The following is an 18,772-nucleotide window of genomic DNA, read 5'->3' on the forward strand; positions in this document are numbered from 1 at the left end:
AAATACTCGGGAGCCATCCAAGACTTAATGAGTCACAAGATGGAGGTCAGTGAAGCCCAGCACTGTCTACTGACCTACACTGACGCGGAACACCTATAAAAAAGAATATTAGGAAGGAGAGAATTAAGCTAAAAAGACCACGACCACACCCACATATATGGTCTACAAGTTGCTTTGCACTACAATTAACTTTGCATGACAGAAATCACAGAGCCGGGCATGGCGGCGCATACTTGTAATCCTAGCACTCAGGAAGGCCGAGGGAGGTGGATCTCTGTGAGTTCGAGGACAGCCAGGTCAACAAAGACCAGGACAGCCAGGGCTACACAGGGAAATCCTGCTTAAAGAAAAGAAAACAAAACAAACAAAACCCAGAAATCACATAGGTCTAGAAAACAGCTCTGTAGACGGAACATTCACCAGGCCCTGGGTTTCAAACCCAGCACCACAAATATCATGACCAGGAATTAATGTAAAACTCAAGAGACCAAATTTCATTGTGCTATCTGATATTGAAAGAACACCTTAAATTTTTAAGATATACATAGCTAAGCAGGGTGAGTAAAGGTGACAGAGATTTCATATTTTGAAAAACAAGGACTCACTTATGTATTTAGACATATAATCACAGTTATGCCATCAAACAGAGTAAGAAAGATACATGGTAATGTAGCCACATGAATGCACCTCAGTTTTAAAGGTTCTGAGATTAGCATATGTAGATGTATGTTAACATCTGATATACAAGGGGGGTGGGCAGCAAGATGGCTCAGCATATAAAGGAGCTTGTCATCAAGTCTAAGGACCTTAGTTTGGTCTTCTGGAACCCACATGGTGGAGGGAAAGAACTGAATCCCACGAGATTCCCCTACCCTGGGGCATACTGGCATGCACACAACCCAAAATATAAAAAGCCCCAAGAGCTGGGAGCTAGCTGTCAATAAAGTCTTTGCCTTGTAAACAAAGGACCTAAAGCCAATTCCCAAAAACCATGCTTGGAAAAAAAAAAAAAAGCGCCAAGTGCAGCAGTCCCAGCCTTGGTGAAGACAGGCAGGCAGATCCCCGGCCGTGCTGTCAGCCAGGCCTCGTTCCAGGCCAGGGAGAGGCAGACAGAGGCTGTGCTCTGGCTTCCAAAGACATGCAATCTGCATGCAGTCCACACCACCCCCACCCATAAGTTAATATTTTGTACCCGCGACCCCTAGAGAAAAGAAAGTGACTGTTGACCAGTGGGAAGAATGAAACACTCTGCATGGGAAATGGCGCCCATGCAACTAAACTTAAAATTCAATGAAATTCCTAAGTTCAAATAAAAATATTAGAAATCTAGATTGAGGCCATATGCAACATAGTAAAATAAAGTTAAAAGATTTAAGAATATGCCGTCATTTTAAATTTTAATAAAATAGATAATTTCATTACATAGAGTGCCAAGTCCGTCCACTCATTGTTAAAAGTTTTAGAAATATCTTCTATAAAAGCTTAGTATTTGATTGGGAATTAATCGACTATAACATTTCTACAAGTACAGAGTTCCCACCTTTACCTCCATTCTTATTTTGAAAAATACAGAAAAAGTACAAAAAATAGGACATGATATCCATTATAACACAACTGAAAATTAGCCAGTATCTTTATATATTTACTTGCAGTTTTTAAGAGAATGAATGCTTATATAAAAAGCTGAAGCCCTCCCCGCCCCTCCCACGCTCACCCTCCTCCCTTCCTCACTTACTCTGGCGTTGGTCTGCATCCTTCCGATGCATCGCAGACATTTACATACATGTGTGTATTTATACCATAATAAGCTGAGTTTCAAGAAGGAAAATTTCACCTGGCAGAAAGTCACTACTGTACGCATCATTCTGCAACTTTGCCCACATTACGTCCGGACTACGTCCAGTTACGCACACATCATTTGCTGCATCTGCCAGGTGTCTGCACAACTGTCCATCTAAAATGTTCTCATTCCGTTCCTAACAGGCAATTCCGTTCTAGTATTTGGCTACTCTAAATGAAGACATGGTAAATTCCCTGGTACCCAGCCTCCTGAGCACAAATGCTCATGAGCAGTTCTCAGTATTTTTAAATACTACAAGGAGTGTTTTCCCACCCAATGCCAACCTTGTACAGTGTACAGCGTCTGTACCTCTGCTTTCAATATCCGTATAGTTACTTTTAGTCTTGTTTGTGTATACGTCTCCTCCTCAGGGGACAATTTACACCCAAGCATAGTCTTGGCATCCAGCTGAAGCAGCTCTTTTCACACTCTAGATCCTGATAAACGCATAGTCATCATTCTATAATTTCTGTCCTCTTAAAGTCACATAAGTTAGCTTTGTTTCTTCTAAACAACTTACTTACGAGACTGGAGAAGAGCTCCAGATCTATGCTGATAGCAGTAACATGCCTGTTTTCCATTCTCAATTGTAGATTAACTGTTTAAAGTTTCAGCATTGTTTTCTTCTGTTATGGTTGTTGAGTGCAGGTTTTCAATCATACAAACTTCCTTCCCTTCAGTATGAATTCTTCGGTGTTCATGACATTTTATGTTAAATATTGGGCTGATTTATGATTCTTAGCCTCAGAATAAAGAGATGATGCACTATGACGTGTAAATCCTTAATGAACACTTGCCCATACTGAAGGTATTCACAGAATGCTTAATGAGTATGGATTTTCTGGTGTCTAATGTGGTGAGACTTCTGGCTGAAAGCCTTTCCACACTCACTACATTGATAAGGCTTTTTACCTGTGTGTATTCTCAAATGCAGGGCCAGGGTCGAGAACTGAGAAAAGGCCTTCCCACATTCATTACAACCATAGGGTTTCTCACCTGTATGGCTCCTCACATGCACTGTTAGAGATGAACTCTGAGAGAAGGCTTTTCCACACACATTGCATTCATAAGGTTTATCACCCGAATGAATTCTCACATGCACAATAAGTGACGTTCGCTGAGAGAAGGCTTTTCCACATTCATTGCATTCATAGGGTTTCTCTCCAGTGTGAATGTTTTGATGCTTTATGAGGTACTTTTTTTGGCCAAACGCTGTTCCACATTCATTACATTTAAAGGGCTTCTCACCAATGTGAATTTTCTCATGCTCAGTAAGATTTGATTTGCCACTAAAGGTTTTCCCACACTCCTTACATATGAAGGGCTTCTCTCCTGTGTGAGTTCTCTGATGTCTGATGAGGTTTGACTTCTGAATGAAAGCTTTCCCACAATCTTTGCACTCAAAAGGTTTCTCTCCAGTGTGAATTTTCTGATGGGTAAGCAAGTTTTCCTTCTGGCTAAAGGACTTTCCACAATCATTACACTCAAAAAGCTTCTCTCCAGTGTGAGTGTTCTGATGCTTAATGACATACTGTTTTTGGCTAAAGGCTTTTCCACATTCGTTACATTCAAAAGGCTTCTCTCTATTATGAAAATGCTCGTGCTCGGTAAGATTTGATTTGTGGCTGAAGAGTTTCCCACATACTTTACAGGCAAAGGGGCTTCCCCCACTTAAAATTAACTGCTGACTGAGGTGTGACATCTGAATGGAAGCTTTATCACATTCACAAGGTTTATCTCCAATATGAAATTTTTGATGAATGAAGGCTTACTCTTAGCTGAGGATATTTCCACATCTCTTAAAGTTCTAAGGCTTCTGTGTCTAACTTCTCATTCAAATGCAGACTAAGGGACAAAGTATAAGAAACAAACCTTTCTTCCCAGTGTAAGTTTTACTAACAGTCAATGTTGTTTTTGCAAATTTCACTTGTTTTTCTCCACCATGAATTTTCTGATGTTGAGAGAGCTGTCATCTAGCTAACAGCTTTTCAATATTCCCGAGAAACATAGGGCTTCCTCTCAGCATGACTTCTATGTGCAGTGAGATGGGGCACTTAAGCAAACGCTTCCCCGTGTTTGGCAAGTTCACAGGCTTTTCCTCTAGGCTGCTTGCTCCACTAATAAGGCAGTTTTTAAACTGCAGGCATTTCCACACTGGAGTCTACTTATAGAAATTCCTACCAGGAAGAGTAGACTATGTAGAGGATTTCCAAACTGTGTAACGCGGATGATTCTTTCCCATACAACTTTCTGTTTAAATCTAAACTGGGTTTCGAGCTCAAAGCTTGAAGCTTTGAAAAATATATTGCCTTTTAAAAAGCGAAGTCTCTTCTGAAAAAAGAAAAGAAAAAGTCTGTGAGCAGAGAAAAGATGATTCCAATTTTCTTGCATTCACCACTTCCCTTGGTGGACTCAGCTGACCTCCCAATCTTGGTGGCACTCTATGTACTTGTCACTTCTCAGCTGCTTCTACAACAGATCACAAAGAACTATTTAAAGGAACACGAGTGATATATAGCAAGCGCTGAACAACCGCTACCCGTAGCTTAGTTACTATTAGTTAGCTTTCATAGTACTAGAAGTGCAGGTTTCCAAGAGAGGGAAGCAACCCATAATCATAGCCAGCACGACAGCGACGAACCATTACAACAACCAACATAGGAAGACAGCGGCACTCAGACCTCGGTGCTAACCAATGGCCGTCTAACTGTCTAACTTAAGTAAGGCCTGCTCACCAGGACAGAAATAACGTCTGGTACCGGACACCTAGCCAACTACCTGCTAAGAGGAAACCCTACCCCTGCCGCTCTCCTAAACCAGCCTCATTTCTAACCACACTCTATGCTGATCCTTATATCCAGTTAGGTGTGGCTTTCACCCCTCACCAAAAAAGCTTCTCTTTACAATAGACGGAGACCATCACAGAAATGGTCACACACCAACCACAACTGGTGTCAAAATGCAGACAGAGAACAAATGACTGTGCCCCAATAGACACAACCCTTGCCCCTAAGGCTCCAAGAACATCAGGGAAGAGGGGGGTGGAAAGACAGTAAGAGACAGAGGATCAGGAAAAATGTGAGACTGTGTCTCCTAGAATTGACAGGGAAACTTTCTTTACCTTTGATACTCAACAATATGAGCTCCTAAAACAGCACTTGAGCAAGTAGAACACCAACAGACAATGCTAACATGAAAGCACTACCGGCAACTAAGGAACACTGAGAAGAGGAAAATAGTCATCCCCAGGGATAAGCCCTCTCATTGACTATCCAATTCCAATTAGTCATCCCTGAAATCATATACATACAAGAAACACTAGATGAACTGAGCGCATATATACATATAAAAGAGGCCATGAATCTGAGAGGGAGCTAGGGACAGGAAATGGGAGGGCTAAAGAAAGGGTAGAATTATATAATTTTTTTTAATTTATACTTACTCCCTTATGGGCAATACGTTTTCAGATTTTTACTATGTAGCTCATAGACATAATGTTTGCCTAACATTACTGAGGTTCTAAGTTGAACCCTCAGCCACAAAAACAAAAGAAAACAAAAAAAAACCAAACTTGCCAGGTTTGTGCACTCCTTAACCCCAGCATTTGGAAGGTGGTGGTGGCAGGATGATAAGCCTTTTTTTGCACAATAAGTCCAAGACTACCCTGAGCCACAAGACACCCAGTCTCAAAAAACAAACAAAACACTGCTGTGTATGGGGATTGTGCTAACAGAGATTAATTGTGATAGCTCACATCCCAGAATGAAAAAAAATTCTATGCAATCTATACCTCTAAAATTTGAGAAGAGAACCATTAGAAAATCAGAGTTAAAAAAAAAACATATTCATGAGTATATGCTTGAAAAAAAAGGTTTTTTTCTAGTTAAGAAACCAGTAAATTAAATAACATTGAGAAATTATTCAACAAGATAAAATGACTACACAAAAAGAACTATCACTCAGCTAACACAAGTTCACAGAGAACAATTTGCAGGAGCTGGTTCTTCTCCGGATGGAACTCAGGTTGTTAGGCTTGGTGGCAAGTGCCTTTACCCAGGATCTATCTCACTTTTCAAAAACATAAATCATATGGTAGTTGTTCAAAGCATAACGGGCTTATCTGAGGAAGCTTATAAAATGTAGTTACCAAGAAGATGCAAATGTCAAAAAAAGCAAACTGGTTTGTACTACAAAACAGCAGAAGAAACTGAAGGGACTCAAGTATCTAAAAAAAAATGGAATGAAGGATGGTGAAAGAAAAGATTGTACAAAGAACACTCAAAACTCTAAAGGGTCCTGAGAGTGGTAGCACAGGCTTAGAGCCCCACAGCGTAGGAAGGTGGGGTATGTGTGAAGGACTGAGAGTTCCAGGTCATCTTGGTATGTAAGTAAATCTGAGGTCAGTTAGGGTTACATGCTACTATTTCCAAAAAGGCAATTAAAAGTGTGAGGAACAGAGCTGAATGGTGGTGCACACCTTTAATCCCAGCACGTGGGGAGGCAGAGGTAGGTGGACCTCTGAGTTCAAGCCCAGCCTGGTCTACAGATTTCTAGAACAGCCAGAGCTACACAGAGAAACCTGTGGGGATGGGGGGGGGGGGTGAGGATGGGAGTGTGCCGTAAGGACTGAACTGGTAAAAGGCAGACAAGACATTACATTTTAACTGATCAAGAACAGGGTCTCCTTACTAAAAATGGTAACTTACACTTGCCAATTGCTGGTAGAAGTTTAATGACAAATTCATAGGATACACCAAGGAAATACAATAGTGGAGGGAAAACAAAACAAAAAAAAGGATAAAACTGATTAAAGGAAATAATCAAAGAACAGCAGAAACTATTTGTTCTTCTTTCTTTCTTACTTCCTTTTGTTGCTGCTGTTCTGAGACAGGGTCTTGGCTGTGTAGTTGTGACTGACGCACAATTCTCTACGTAGACCATGGTAGCCTTGAAGTTACATGGATACTTTTGCCTTTGCCTCACACATGCTGGGGTTATAGGCATGTGTCATCACAACCAGAAAATGTTTGGAAGGGGAGGGGAGGCAGGTTCTCATGTAGCGGAAGATGAACTCAAACTTGCTATGTAAGGGAGCTGGCTATGACCTCTGGGTCTTTCTGCCCCTGCCTTCTCAAACACAGGTTTGCAACGGGATGTGTATCTAGTTTGAAAGGGCCCATTTGGTACTTTGTAGTGTGTTTTATTTTGTGTGCCTGATCCTTTAAAGGACTATATCCTTCAGTATCAGTTGTCTCTTAAAATTCTGGGAACAGGAAAGGATATAAAAAGCCAGCAGAGGGCTGGAGAGATGGCTCACAGGTTAAGAACAATGACTGCTCTTCCAGAGGTCCTGAGTTCAAATCCCAGCAACCATATGGTGGCTCACAACCATCTATAATGATATCTGGTGCCCTCTTGCAGACAGAACATTGTATGCATAATAAATAAACCTTAAAAAAAAAAAAGCCAGCAGAGGTGAGGGATTGACAGGGTCCAGCTGGCAGAATACAGGGTCAGAGAAGACAGCTGGTACAGGAAGAAAGAAGAGAGACTAGGGCTAGAGAAGAGATTGAGCAGAGCGAAAATAGGACAGAGCTGAAAGTGAATTGAGCCAGCAGAGTGAAAAGAGAAGACAGTTGGTGACAGTTGAGCCAGGAGAAGCTAAGCCAGAGAAGATATTTTTAAGAGACAGAAAAACCCATACAAAATAGCAAAAGTAGACAATAGTGAGCAAAAAAAGAAAACCATAAATCTACAGTACTTAACAGTGAATAAGCTCAATTCATTTAGCCTATGATTATGATCTTTTCTAAAAAATTAGTTTTGGGTTTTGCTGACAAAGTATCTCCCAGGTTAGACTTGAACTCCTGATTCTTTGGATCCTATGACATTTATCATGATCATTTATAACATAATGACATCATGTAACTCATGACATAATCAAAACAGAAAGTATAAATATTTTCAGAAAGTAACATGCTTTTATTGAATAAACAGAACTCAGAATGACATGAAATGACCAAGAAATATGGAGACTAGTGAGATGGCTCAGTAGGGAAAGTGACCTACAGCCAAGCCTGATGACCTGAGTTTGGTCCCATGAATCTACACAGTGATAGAAGAGAACCAACATCTTCAAGTTTTCCTCTGACCTCCACACCCATGCTGTGGTGCACATAATTGCACAAAGACATACAAAATCAAAACACCAAAACACAATCACAGAGGGTTGGACCTATAGCTCAGCAGTGAAGAGCAACTGCTGCTCTTGCAAGTGTTAGACAAGGTATGTCCCTGGGGGTAGGTTTTGAGGTTGCAAAGGCCCACACCAGGCCCAGGCTGGTGCACTGTCTGTCTGACTTTCTCTCTCTCTGCCGACATCTTGGGAGTAAGATCTAAGCTCTGAGCTGCTGCTCCAGCGTCACACGCCTGTCTGTCTGCAGGAATACTGGTCATGGTCACAGACGCACCCTCTGAAACCGTAAGCAAGCCCCCAACTACAAATGCTTTCTTTAATGAGTTGCCTTGGTCATGGTGTCTCTTCATGGCAATGGAAAAGTAACCAAGACAGAAACCATGATCCACACTGGACAGGAAAAGCCTGGATGGCAGCTGTTAGTGTGGCTCAGGGGCAGTGTCTGGCCTGCCAGCTCTGCAGCCACTCCCCAGCGCTATAATAATGACACAATTCAGTGCAGCAGCTATTTACCTCAAATCCTAAATAAACACAAGGACGTCCCCACCTCAATATTATTTAATATGAGTAATAACACAGTATGCTAAGAATAAAATGCAGTGGTGCAAGCCTGTAACCCCAGCAGGCGGAGGCAATGGCAGGGGGATCTCTGTGAGTTTGAAGCCAGCCTGGTCTACAAAGTGAGTCCTGGAGAGCCAGGACTAAACCAAAAAAATAAAGTTAAAAGAAACTAAAAGTCTTCAAATATTCCAGTAACTATTACTTTATTCACTGTAGTAACTTAGAAGAAAAAACAGTTCGGGATAAATATTGAAAGACATTTCTCAAATGTTTAGAGCCTGTATGATCTGGAGCCTAAAGTAGGAAGAGAATAAATTCAAAGTCAGCCTGGGCTACACACATTGAGATGGTGTCTCACGTAATGGTGGTAACAGTAATAAAGAAAGCCCATGTGAGGACACTTTAAAGGCTGCTGAAATGGCTTGTTATGCACACCTGACAACCTAGGCGCAGCATCCAGAACTCACACTCATGGAAGGAGAGCGCCAGTTTTAGAGCCTCGTCCTCTGCCCCTCACAGGTGCACCATGGCACCTGTGTACTGAGCTACACACCGTGCACACAGCAATATTTCTAAAAATGTAAACACTTAAGTCTCCAAATGACATCTGGACAAAGCACATGCTCATGAACAGGAGTGTTTAACATAAAGCTCGCCCTCTCTTCTGAACTATTTTATAATTTTAATACACTCTCAAAAGCAATTTTTAGAGGGGCATCTCCTCCCCAGAATTAGACAAGCCAATCCTAAACTCTACATGAAAAACAAAAAAACCTAACAGACACCTAAACCTAATCCTAGCTACTCGTGGGTCTGAGGAGGAAAAAGCCAGAGTATACCAGCATGCCTGGCTTATTATGTACATGCTGGGGATCTACATTAAGGCCCTCATGCTTGCACAGCAGGTACTTTACTGAAATGAACCAGCCATACAGCCCCTCTGTAGTTTCTGTACAAATAAAAATGAACCCATCTTAAGGCCTGAATGTATGTACCCTTGGGTAGGGACTCATCCTCTCCCATTTTCTAGGAATCTTAAATCAGATGATGAACTTTTTACAAAGGAGCTACTGCATCCCTGCGAGTAAATTTTACTTATCACTTGTAATTCTGCCAGATGCACCTCAATAAACACCCTATGAGGTTTTTAGCAACCCTTTGAAGACAATACCCAACAAATGTTATATGTGACTACTGCACAGACAATGAAGGGAAACTCTTCTTTGGCAAGTCCACACATGTGCTCTGGAATGTGCCTTCCTTCCTGAGTGCCCTTTTTCCTCTTAACCCTTCAGATTTTTAAATCTATATTAAAAATATCTCTATTAAATTCTCTATTAAAAATCTATATTAAAAAAGTCTTGGTTGGAAGACTGCTTGCCAACATACAGAAAGCCATGGGTTCAATCCCTAGCATCACATAAATTGGCTGTGGTGGCACCGCCCCTGTAATTCTGGAGCTCTGGAGGTAGAGAGAGAAGATCAGCCTGAGCTACTGGTATATAACCAGTTCAAAGCCAGCCTGTGCTAAATGATACCCTGTCTCAAACATTTTAATAAACTCCAAATCTGGAGCAGGCAAGATAGCTCATCAAATAAGGGTACTTGGTACCAAGCCTGAAATACTGGCCTTAATCTTTTCTATCAATATAGTGGAAAGAGAACCAATTCCTCTGATTTCCATATGCATGATGTGTGCCATGTATCACTCAAGAGTGCACACCCGTTCAAATAGAGAGGAAAGGGAGAAATGTAACTAGCATAAAATATCAAAAACAACAGAGTATGTTCTAAGTTGACGCCAAAGGCTCGGTTATAGCTGAGTCACGGTTCCTGCAGGTGACGCGGAGCAATGGCTCTATTCCTGCATCAGCTGACAAAGTGAACACGCTCTATGCAGAGGAAGATCCATCGGCCTCTGTCTCCCAAGCGCTGGGATTAAGGGCGTGCACCATCACTGCCATCTTCAGCGCTACTTAAAGTAACGGTTTTCTTCAATTTGTCTACCAGCAGTAGCTTTTCATAAATGTGAAGGCAGCGGACTCGCAAATCTTATTTAGGTACCCCACTGCTTAACGTTTACCAGTAAAGGCCGAAGCTGGCCATGTCTTTAATGACCGCAATAGCAGGCAGTAGTTTTTTAAATATGCCACACAATTCCGAGCTGTACTAATGAAGGACTTATGACTGCTATGATCCACCACCGCAACAACTACGTTTTCTTCAAAAAACAAGGAACTTGAGCCAGGGTGATGACCCAGAGGGTAAGGGCGCCTCTTCCAAGCCTCTCAACCTGAAGTCAACCCCCAAAGACAGAACCGACTCCAAGCTTGTCCTCAGAACTCCACACGGGCGCTGTGGTAAGCAGGCCCAAGCAAATAAATGTAAATTTAAAAAAAAAAAAATTTAAACGAGGTACTGTGCCTAACCCAAATCTACATTAGGCTCCCTGATCCGGGGTTTTCCGTGGAACGTTGCTCCTCAAATGAAACGCGACTTTGCCTGGCAGCTCCATTAAAGTACCTCAAAAATCAAAAAACCGGAGCAAACAAACAAATAAATAAATAAAACCAATTGATTTTTAACTAAGAAGACGTGTCAGAGTAATCTGTGTTCTACCCCCATTAAGCAACAACCGCGTTTTGGCACAAACATCTTCTTCAAAATCCCAAACATGTTTTCATTAATGTCCACCACACAAACCGCGGACCTCCACTGCCCGCCCTGTCCGACTCGACTCCGACACAGCCGGCTTTCGAGGGGTCTGTCCTCCGCTTCCCCGCACCCCCTCCAGCCTCCATACGAGACGGACGCCCTCCGGGAAGATGGCCCCGTCACAATTCCTCAGCACTTTCGACACGCGACCACCGCGCCGCCGCGCCGCCTCAGCCGCGGCCTCCGCCACGGAGCACAGCCACCCCCGACCTACGCCCGGCCTCACGCCCGTCCGACGACTCCTCGCAGCGGGTCGGGCTCTGCTGTCCGACGCGGCCTCGGCCGCTCTGGGGCGCCCCGGAGCCCCCGCCCCTCCCCAAGGCCCGACGCTCCTGAGCCCCCTCCCCCGGGCCCCGCGCCGCGCCACCAAAGCCGGGAACCGCTCCCCTCCAACCCTCCCGGCCCCACCGACCCAGGACGCCCGGATCCCACCTCCTACTCGGCGCCACGTGGACCCGGAGGCCGCGCTGACCCGCGGACAAAGACCAAAATGTCCACTCACTGCCCTGCGTCTGCGCAATCAGGCGGCGAGCGAGCACTCCCAGAAGTCCCCGCGACGCTCCGGGGCTCTATCCGCAACGCAGCCTTGGCGGCCGTGGACTACATTTCCCACAAGGCACTGCGGGTCGTTTCTCTGCCTTCCACGCGCAGACTCGTGATTAGGGGTTTCTTTGGGGAGGCTGTCGTCACTCGGACCCACATAAGCTCGCATGGTGGGATGTTTGGAGTGGGGACTTACTCTTTTGATAATCCGCTGGCGCCGTCTCAAAACATTAGCCCGAACTCAGACTCCAAGGTAAGAGGACGCCATCTTGACTACAGCTGGTGTGGCTCTGAACTACGCTTCCCAGAGTCCATAGCGAGCTGACATTGCATCCCAACTTGGTGAAATCTTTAGCCTTTGCAGAGTGGGATGCGCGCGCGTTCTGCGGAGGCCGAAGGGGAGGGGTCTGGGAGTTCTGGGCGAGGACTGGGCGTGTCCCTTGCCTTGGAGCTGTGCTTGTAGGAGCGAGCAGGACGGGGCTGCGGGATTCTAAATATGGTTTTTATTGCGGCTGTGGGACTGGTTGAGTGCTTGTAAACTGTGCCGTTGTGATCACCCGTTTCCAACGTGTGTATCTGGTGGTTGCTGTGCAGGTGTAATGTGATGTGTGTTGTGGTTCCGGGATGCTGTGATTGTGCAAGCGATTTCTTTCGGGCGGTCCTGTAGTGGGTTACGTGTCCGGTAGCCTTTATCCCTGGGGGTGTGACTATAGTTCGGTTGGTGTCTCTGGGTTCGGTGACCTTGCGTAGGGCTGTGTGCGGTGTTCTGTGTCCGTGACTCTGCATCGGCGCGGCGTGGGTATCCTTGCTGTGTTCCTGGGAGGGAAGGGGAGGGGCGGGAAAGTGCTTTGTGACAGTGTGTGACGCTGTGTGCGCGCGGGTGTGGACCATCTTTGCTCATGAGGGAATGAACAGTTATGGTTGGATGATGCAGAGGACTGAGCTTTCTCCGTGTGTGAGTGTGACTGTGCAGGGGGTCCTGTAGGGGTGTTAGTAATGGACACGGGAAGTGACAGGATAGCTGATTGTTGCCTGTGTCCTTGTGTGTCTCAGGAGTGGCTGAATGAAGCTAAACGCCAGTGTATACAGCCCTGTAATCCACCATTTAGTCCCCTGAGGCAGGAGGATCTCAAAATCAAGGCCAGCCTGAGCTACGCTGCAAAACGGTGTCTAAAAAAAAAAAGAAAGAAAGGTGGCTGGTTGCTGGAGAGATGCCTAAGTGTGTAAAGTTTTTGTGGCACAAGCATGAGGCTCTGAGCTTGGATCTCCAAAGTCAGTTGTCGTGGTATGTTTGTGGTTCTGTGATCCCAGCTCCTACAGGATCCCGAGACAGTCTCCAAAAGCTCTCAGGTAAACTAGCCTGGTGTATGTAGCAGTGATTCGACCACAAAGTCAAGAGCTAGCACCAGCGTTCAAGTCTTCACGTGCCTGAATATGTGCACACACACAAAGATAAATACATGTTTTTCGGGGTTGGAGAGATGGCTCAGACGTTAAGAACACTGTCTGCTCTTCCCTAGGTCCTGAGTTCAATTCCCAGCAACCACATGGTGGCTCACAACCATCTATCATGAGATCTGGTGCCCTCTTCTGGTATGCTAGTCGTACATGCAGGCAGAACGTTGTAGACAAAATAAATAAATCTTTAAAATATATATACACCCCTAAAAAGGGGAAAGTGTTGGTGTGCAGTTAATGTGATATGTCACATTAATGTCTTGCAGTAGCCAAGTGTGTCAATGATGTGGCTCTACTGTGAAGAGCCTGTGAAGTTTGAGCAGATTCTGGCCCTGGACAGTAGTGACCTCAGCTTTACAAGGTGACACTGAGCTTAGACCGAACACTAGCCTGCTCTGACTTCTGTCCCCTGTACAGTAGCCTAGAGAGACAGCTATTCATAACTGCCCTGGTCACCCGTGATTCTTTTCTTCTATCCCTTTTCTAAAACAGTGATGATGAGCTGAGTCTATAGCTCAGTGGTTGGCTATTGAACATTCAAAAGGCAGTTCAAAGTGCATCAGGTTTTTTGTTTTGGTTTTGTTTTGGGGGTTTTTGAAACAGGGTTTCTCTGTGTAGCCTGGCTATCCTGAACTAGCTCTGTAGATAAGGCTGACCTCAAACTTACAGAGACTGCTTTCCTCTGCCTCTGGAATGCTGGGATCAAAGGTGTGCACCACCACTGTCCAGCTCCCCAAAACTCTTGCTTCTGTGAGCATGCTTATAACAGAATTACCTCACCCCCAAAAAAAACTTCCATTATTTATCCCGAGAGTGCAAGCTGGGTGTTCTGAAGAGATCTTGAAAGGCTCTTTGCATCCCTATGTGTGTTAAATTTTTTAGAAATGAAAATGTTACAATAGGATCTCCTTTTTCTTTCTTTCTTTTTTTTTGGGGGGGGTGGTTTTGTTTCTTTGTTCTGTTTGTGTGGAACTCTGCCGGATGAGGTTGACGTGTGACATTAGTGTTTTGGCTGTGTGTATGTCTGTATGAGGGTGTTTGATCCCCCCGAAACTGGAGTTACAATTTTGAGCTGTGTGTGGGTTCTGGGACTCGAACCCAGATTTTCTGGAAGAGCAGCCAGTGATCTGAAGTGCCAAGGCGTCTCTCCAGCCACCAGAATGTGAAGTTTAAAGTCTTATCATGTCTCATTTCTTTTCCCATAAACGGGACTTGTCATTTCTAAGCCGGATGTCATCTTCTTATTGGAGCAAGGAAAAGAATCATGGATGGTTACAAATTATATGACAAGACCTTGGCATCCAGGTGGGTAAGACCTGGTCTGGGTGGAGAGGTCATAGGGTTAACAGTGCAATGTTGATAGCTATACAGTTGATAGCTGTGACCTGAATGACTGTCCAGAAGCCCTCATGTAGTGAAGTTGGTTTCTTTAAAACAAAACAAAACAAAACACAGAAATAGGGCTGGAGAGATGGCTCAGAGGTTAAGAGCACTGGCTGTTCTTCCAGAGGTCCTGAGTTCAAGTCCCAGCAACCACATGGTGGCTCATAACCATCTATAATGAGAGATCTGGTGCCCTCTTCTGGTGTGTGGGTATACATGCAGACAGAACACTTTATACATAATAAATAAATAAATAAATAAATAAATAAATAAATCTAGAAAAACACACACACAGAAATATTATATGTTTTGGTTTTAGTCCCAGGTGTGGGGCTATGGGACAACAGCTGACTGGTTTGCTTGGTGCTCTGCAGGAGAGTAACTCTGCCAGCTGCAGATAGTTTCTGAGATTGGTGACACAGGAATTCTGGGGACTTTCAAGAGTATAAATGCTAGGGCTCAGAGAGGCGGGGTCGGTGGTTGGTGGTCCTTCAGGGGGTTGGTTGCCTTTTGTTAGTAGTCTTGCTCAAACAAGAAACAAGAAAAAGAAATTAGATTCAGATCTCTTTCTCTCTCCTTTCTCTCCTATCTTGTGATGGAGGTGAAATCGGGGAGGATAAAGGGTGGAAAAAAGACCCGCAAAGTAGCAAAAGCTCAGGCTCAGCTCCTCTATTGCCCAATCTGGCCTCACAGACACGTTTGCCATATTTGTGCTTTCTAGCAGCTGCTCAGTATTTGAGACATATTAAGCCATCATGTTTTTTATGATGAAAATTTTCATTTTATCTCCATATTTTCTCTGGTGTTTTTATCTCTCATGGTAAGAACAACGTGTACTTGTTTTCCCCTGGTTTTTCAGACTTGGAGTCAAAGTGCGACAGAGTTCCACAGAAAGGCCTTTTTGAAACAGAGTCGCTCAGATGGGAGTGGTGAAACGCCTTCCGCACCAGGACTGTGAGGATAGCTGGGAACGCAGAGAGCGGCTTGAGAGACAGCGAGCGAGCCGGGAGGGTCGTTTCCAGCATGTGGGAATCACCAGGGAAGGCATGCCTACTTCCGTGTCACCCGTCTGTCACCCTGCTACGTCAGAGCAACACGACTGTTGACACACTGACTGAATGTAGCCATCGCCGTGGCTCACACCTCGTACCGCACCAGAAAACTCACGCTGGTGAGAAGCCCTTGAGGAGCGTGGGAAGTCCCCCTCCCCCTCGCGCCTCACACCTGGGGCAGCATGGGAGAGCCCACGCTGGTGAGAAGCCATCGAGGCGCGTGAGAAGGCCTTTAGTCGCAGTTCATACCTCACTCAACGTCAGAGAATCCGCACAGGTGGCAGGCCTTATGGCTGTAAGGAGGGTGGGAAGGCCTTTATTCGTGCTCCCCAACGGACTCACCATCAGAGCATTCAAACCTATGAGAAACCCTACAGATGTAGGCAGTGTGGAACGGCCTATAGTTGAAGCTCCCAACTTACTGAACATCAGAGAATTCACCCTGGTATTGAGCCGTACGAACGTAAAGAATGTGGGCAGGCCTTCATCCACGGCTCACAGCTCATTGACCACTGCCACCTCCACACCGACTAGAGTCCTCAACATCAGTAGACAGGCCTTTACGCGGAGGTCGCATCTGGCCAGAGTTACGTCGCCCCAATGTAACTAATGCTGGGAAACTTCATTCGTCTCTGCTGTTACGGGATATCAGAAAACGGGATACCAGCAGAAAGGTCCAATGAGTGCGGGATTCCTTTGGCTTCATTACTAGGCGTCAGCAAACCTGTGCTAAAAATAACTTCAGATGAACGTAGAAAAGGCTTTTGTTACCTATCAAAATATGTTCAACTCCTGAGGATCCCAAGCAGACAGTGATCTGATTAAAAGTGACTGGTTTGGTGTGCTGAGGAATGGAGGTCCTTTGGGTGGGTGTGGCATTGCCCTTGAGGTTCTTCCTCCGCTGGTTACCGAATGTCACTGAAGGTACTAAGCAGTTTTGTCCCTCCTTGTTGCCTACTTGTTTTTATTTTGTTTTCAAGACAGAATTTAATGTAAACTCGGCTGCTCTCAGCATTATTGTATGGCTGAAGATGGCTTTGATCTCCCGAGCCTCCCAAATTCTGAGATACAGGCTTGCACCACTATGCCCAACTCGTTTCTTTGTTGGTGTACTTTTTAGACTATTTAATTTTGGGTTTCTTATGCCTCTTCTTCCCTTCTGCACCCCAATCCCTTCCAACATCCCAATTCCAAGTAGGAGGGGAAAATGTTGGTGGGGAGAAGGGCAGAGTTCTCTTAGGCTGCTTCCTGCTGGTTAGGGTTTTCAGGCTAACCAGTCCAATCTTCACTGCAGGATAGCTCCAGTTTCTTATCCAGCTGCATCCACAGCAACCAGGAGCAGCTGGGCTGAGGTGTGCCGGGGAAGCACCAGCAGCCGCCTTCTTCCTCAGAGCCCGCTCAACACTCTGGGTCCTGGCATTTATTCCCTCTCCAGAGTCCTCAGTTAAACCATCTGCAGCTGCAAAGAGTCCTTTTCAGAGCCCGCATGAGGCAAATAGCCTGCTGCTGTGGACAGTCTGAATCAGTCCCACATCCCACACCTGGGACCAAAACAAAACACGTTTACAGCCACAAAGCTTCTTAGGGTTTTTTGTTTTGTTTTGTTAGGAACTGTCACGCTGTAGAAGACTTCCCTGTTGGAAGTTAACATGTATCTAGACCCCTGATGTTTTCTGCAGTTGGCAGTTAAGCTTTAGACACTCACTGGGATGACGAGGCACACACCTTCAATCCTAGCACTCTGAAGGCAGAAGCAATGGGTCCAGGCTAGTCACGGCTGCGAAGTGTGACCCTGACTCTACAAGGGAGGAGGAACTGGAGGGGTGGGCGCTTGTTGCAGCCGGGTGTAGTGGCGGCCCTCCTATAATCCAGCACTCAGGGAGGCAAAGGCCAGCCTGATCTACAAAGTGAGTCCAGGACAGCCAGGGCTACACAGAGAAATCCTGTTAGAAGATCCAACGCCCCCTTCTGGCCTCTGCAAGCACAAGTACTTGGTGCGCATAAATTACATAGACTTTTTTTTTTTTTTTTAGTTTTTTATTTAAATTTTTAATTAAATATTAACTTAAAATCCATAGTGAACTTGGAAGGCCCTTTATGCTTACTTTGGGCCTTGGAAAATGGAAGAAGACAGGTTCTCACGAAGCCCAGGCTGGCCTCAAAATGGCTCTATAGTCAGGGATAAAGTTGAACTCCTAGTTGAACTTCTGACCCCACCTCTCAAGTGCTGAGATGACAGGTGTTTGCCACAATTTTAAACACATTTATAAGGCCTAAAATTTAGGGACCCCAAAAGAGAAGAAGGGTAAGGGATACACAGACCAGAGCCTCTGTCCTTTCAGGGTCTGCCATCTTCCTTTTGTTGTTGTTTTTTTTTAAGACAGGCTTTCTCTGTGTAGCCCTGGCTGTCCAAGAACTTGCTTTATAGACCAGGCTGGCCTCAAGCTCAGAGATCCTCCTGCCTCTGCCTCCAGAGTTCGGGGACTAAAGGCATGGGCCACCATGCCCAGCTGTCTGTCATCTCCCTAAGCCTTTAATAAAGTCAGAATCCTGGAGCCTTCGAAGGGTTGTTTACTTACATACTGTTTAACTATTGACACAAGTGACTCCATCATCTCCAAGCAGGACCCCCCTCCACTTTCCTAAAAGCCCAAGGGCACTGGGAGGGCTGGATGGCAAACCCTTTCTTTGTGTCTTGGTCTTTTTGGTGACCATCCTCAGCCTGTTTGGGGCCTGCCAGACATCTCATTAGCACATAAGCGACACTGTCAATCATGCTAGTGTTTCAAAGACTTTTAGGAGCTGTATACTAGGAGGTAGGACCAAGGATGTGTTTTCTGTTACCCAACTGGTACCTTCATTCGAACAGAAATACCAGTGGGTTTTGTTCTACAGCAGGGACTCACAAGACAGTCTTGGCTGTCCTGGAATTTAAGGTCCTCCAGCCTCAGCCTCCAACAAGGTCTACAGGTGTGCACTTACTTGTGGCATAGCTTAAAGCACTTTGGGTGCACCTGCTTTCTA

General features: G+C 45.0%; 1 protein-coding gene across 3 annotated transcripts; it reads right to left on the reverse strand.

Moving 5' to 3' along the window:
• Nucleotides 1–1,380: 1,380 nt before the first annotated feature.
• Nucleotides 1,381–11,882, reverse strand: Znf146 (zinc finger protein 146). 3 transcript variants are annotated; one of them, XM_021640950.2, is made up of 3 exons: nucleotides 11,745–11,829; nucleotides 4,262–4,309; nucleotides 1,381–4,171 (listed from the first exon to the last, which is right to left on the reverse strand). In XM_021640950.2, the coding sequence occupies exon 3, from the start codon at nucleotides 3,540–3,542 to the stop codon at nucleotides 2,664–2,666; it is 879 nt and encodes a 292-aa protein (XP_021496625.1). In that variant the 5' UTR covers nucleotides 3,543–4,171; nucleotides 4,262–4,309; nucleotides 11,745–11,829; the 3' UTR covers nucleotides 1,381–2,663. The 3 variants fall into 3 exon arrangements, with proteins under 3 accessions (XP_021496625.1, XP_021496615.1, XP_021496606.1); XM_021640940.2 differs by lacking the exon at nucleotides 4,262–4,309 and having other exon boundaries at nucleotides 11,745–11,882; XM_021640931.2 differs by having other exon boundaries at nucleotides 1,381–4,309; nucleotides 11,745–11,845.
• Between the last annotated feature and the right edge of the window lie 6,890 nt (nucleotides 11,883–18,772).

The sequence above is a fragment of the Meriones unguiculatus genome, chromosome 14 (genome assembly GCF_030254825.1).
Source record: "Meriones unguiculatus strain TT.TT164.6M chromosome 14, Bangor_MerUng_6.1, whole genome shotgun sequence".
Lineage (NCBI taxonomy): Eukaryota > Metazoa > Chordata > Mammalia > Rodentia > Muridae > Meriones > Meriones unguiculatus.

Coding starts and splice junctions, on each gene's coding strand:
- Znf146 (XM_021640940.2), bottom strand. CDS start 3,542: ATGTCACACCTCAGTCAGCAGTTAATTTTAAGTGGGGGAAGCCCCTTT.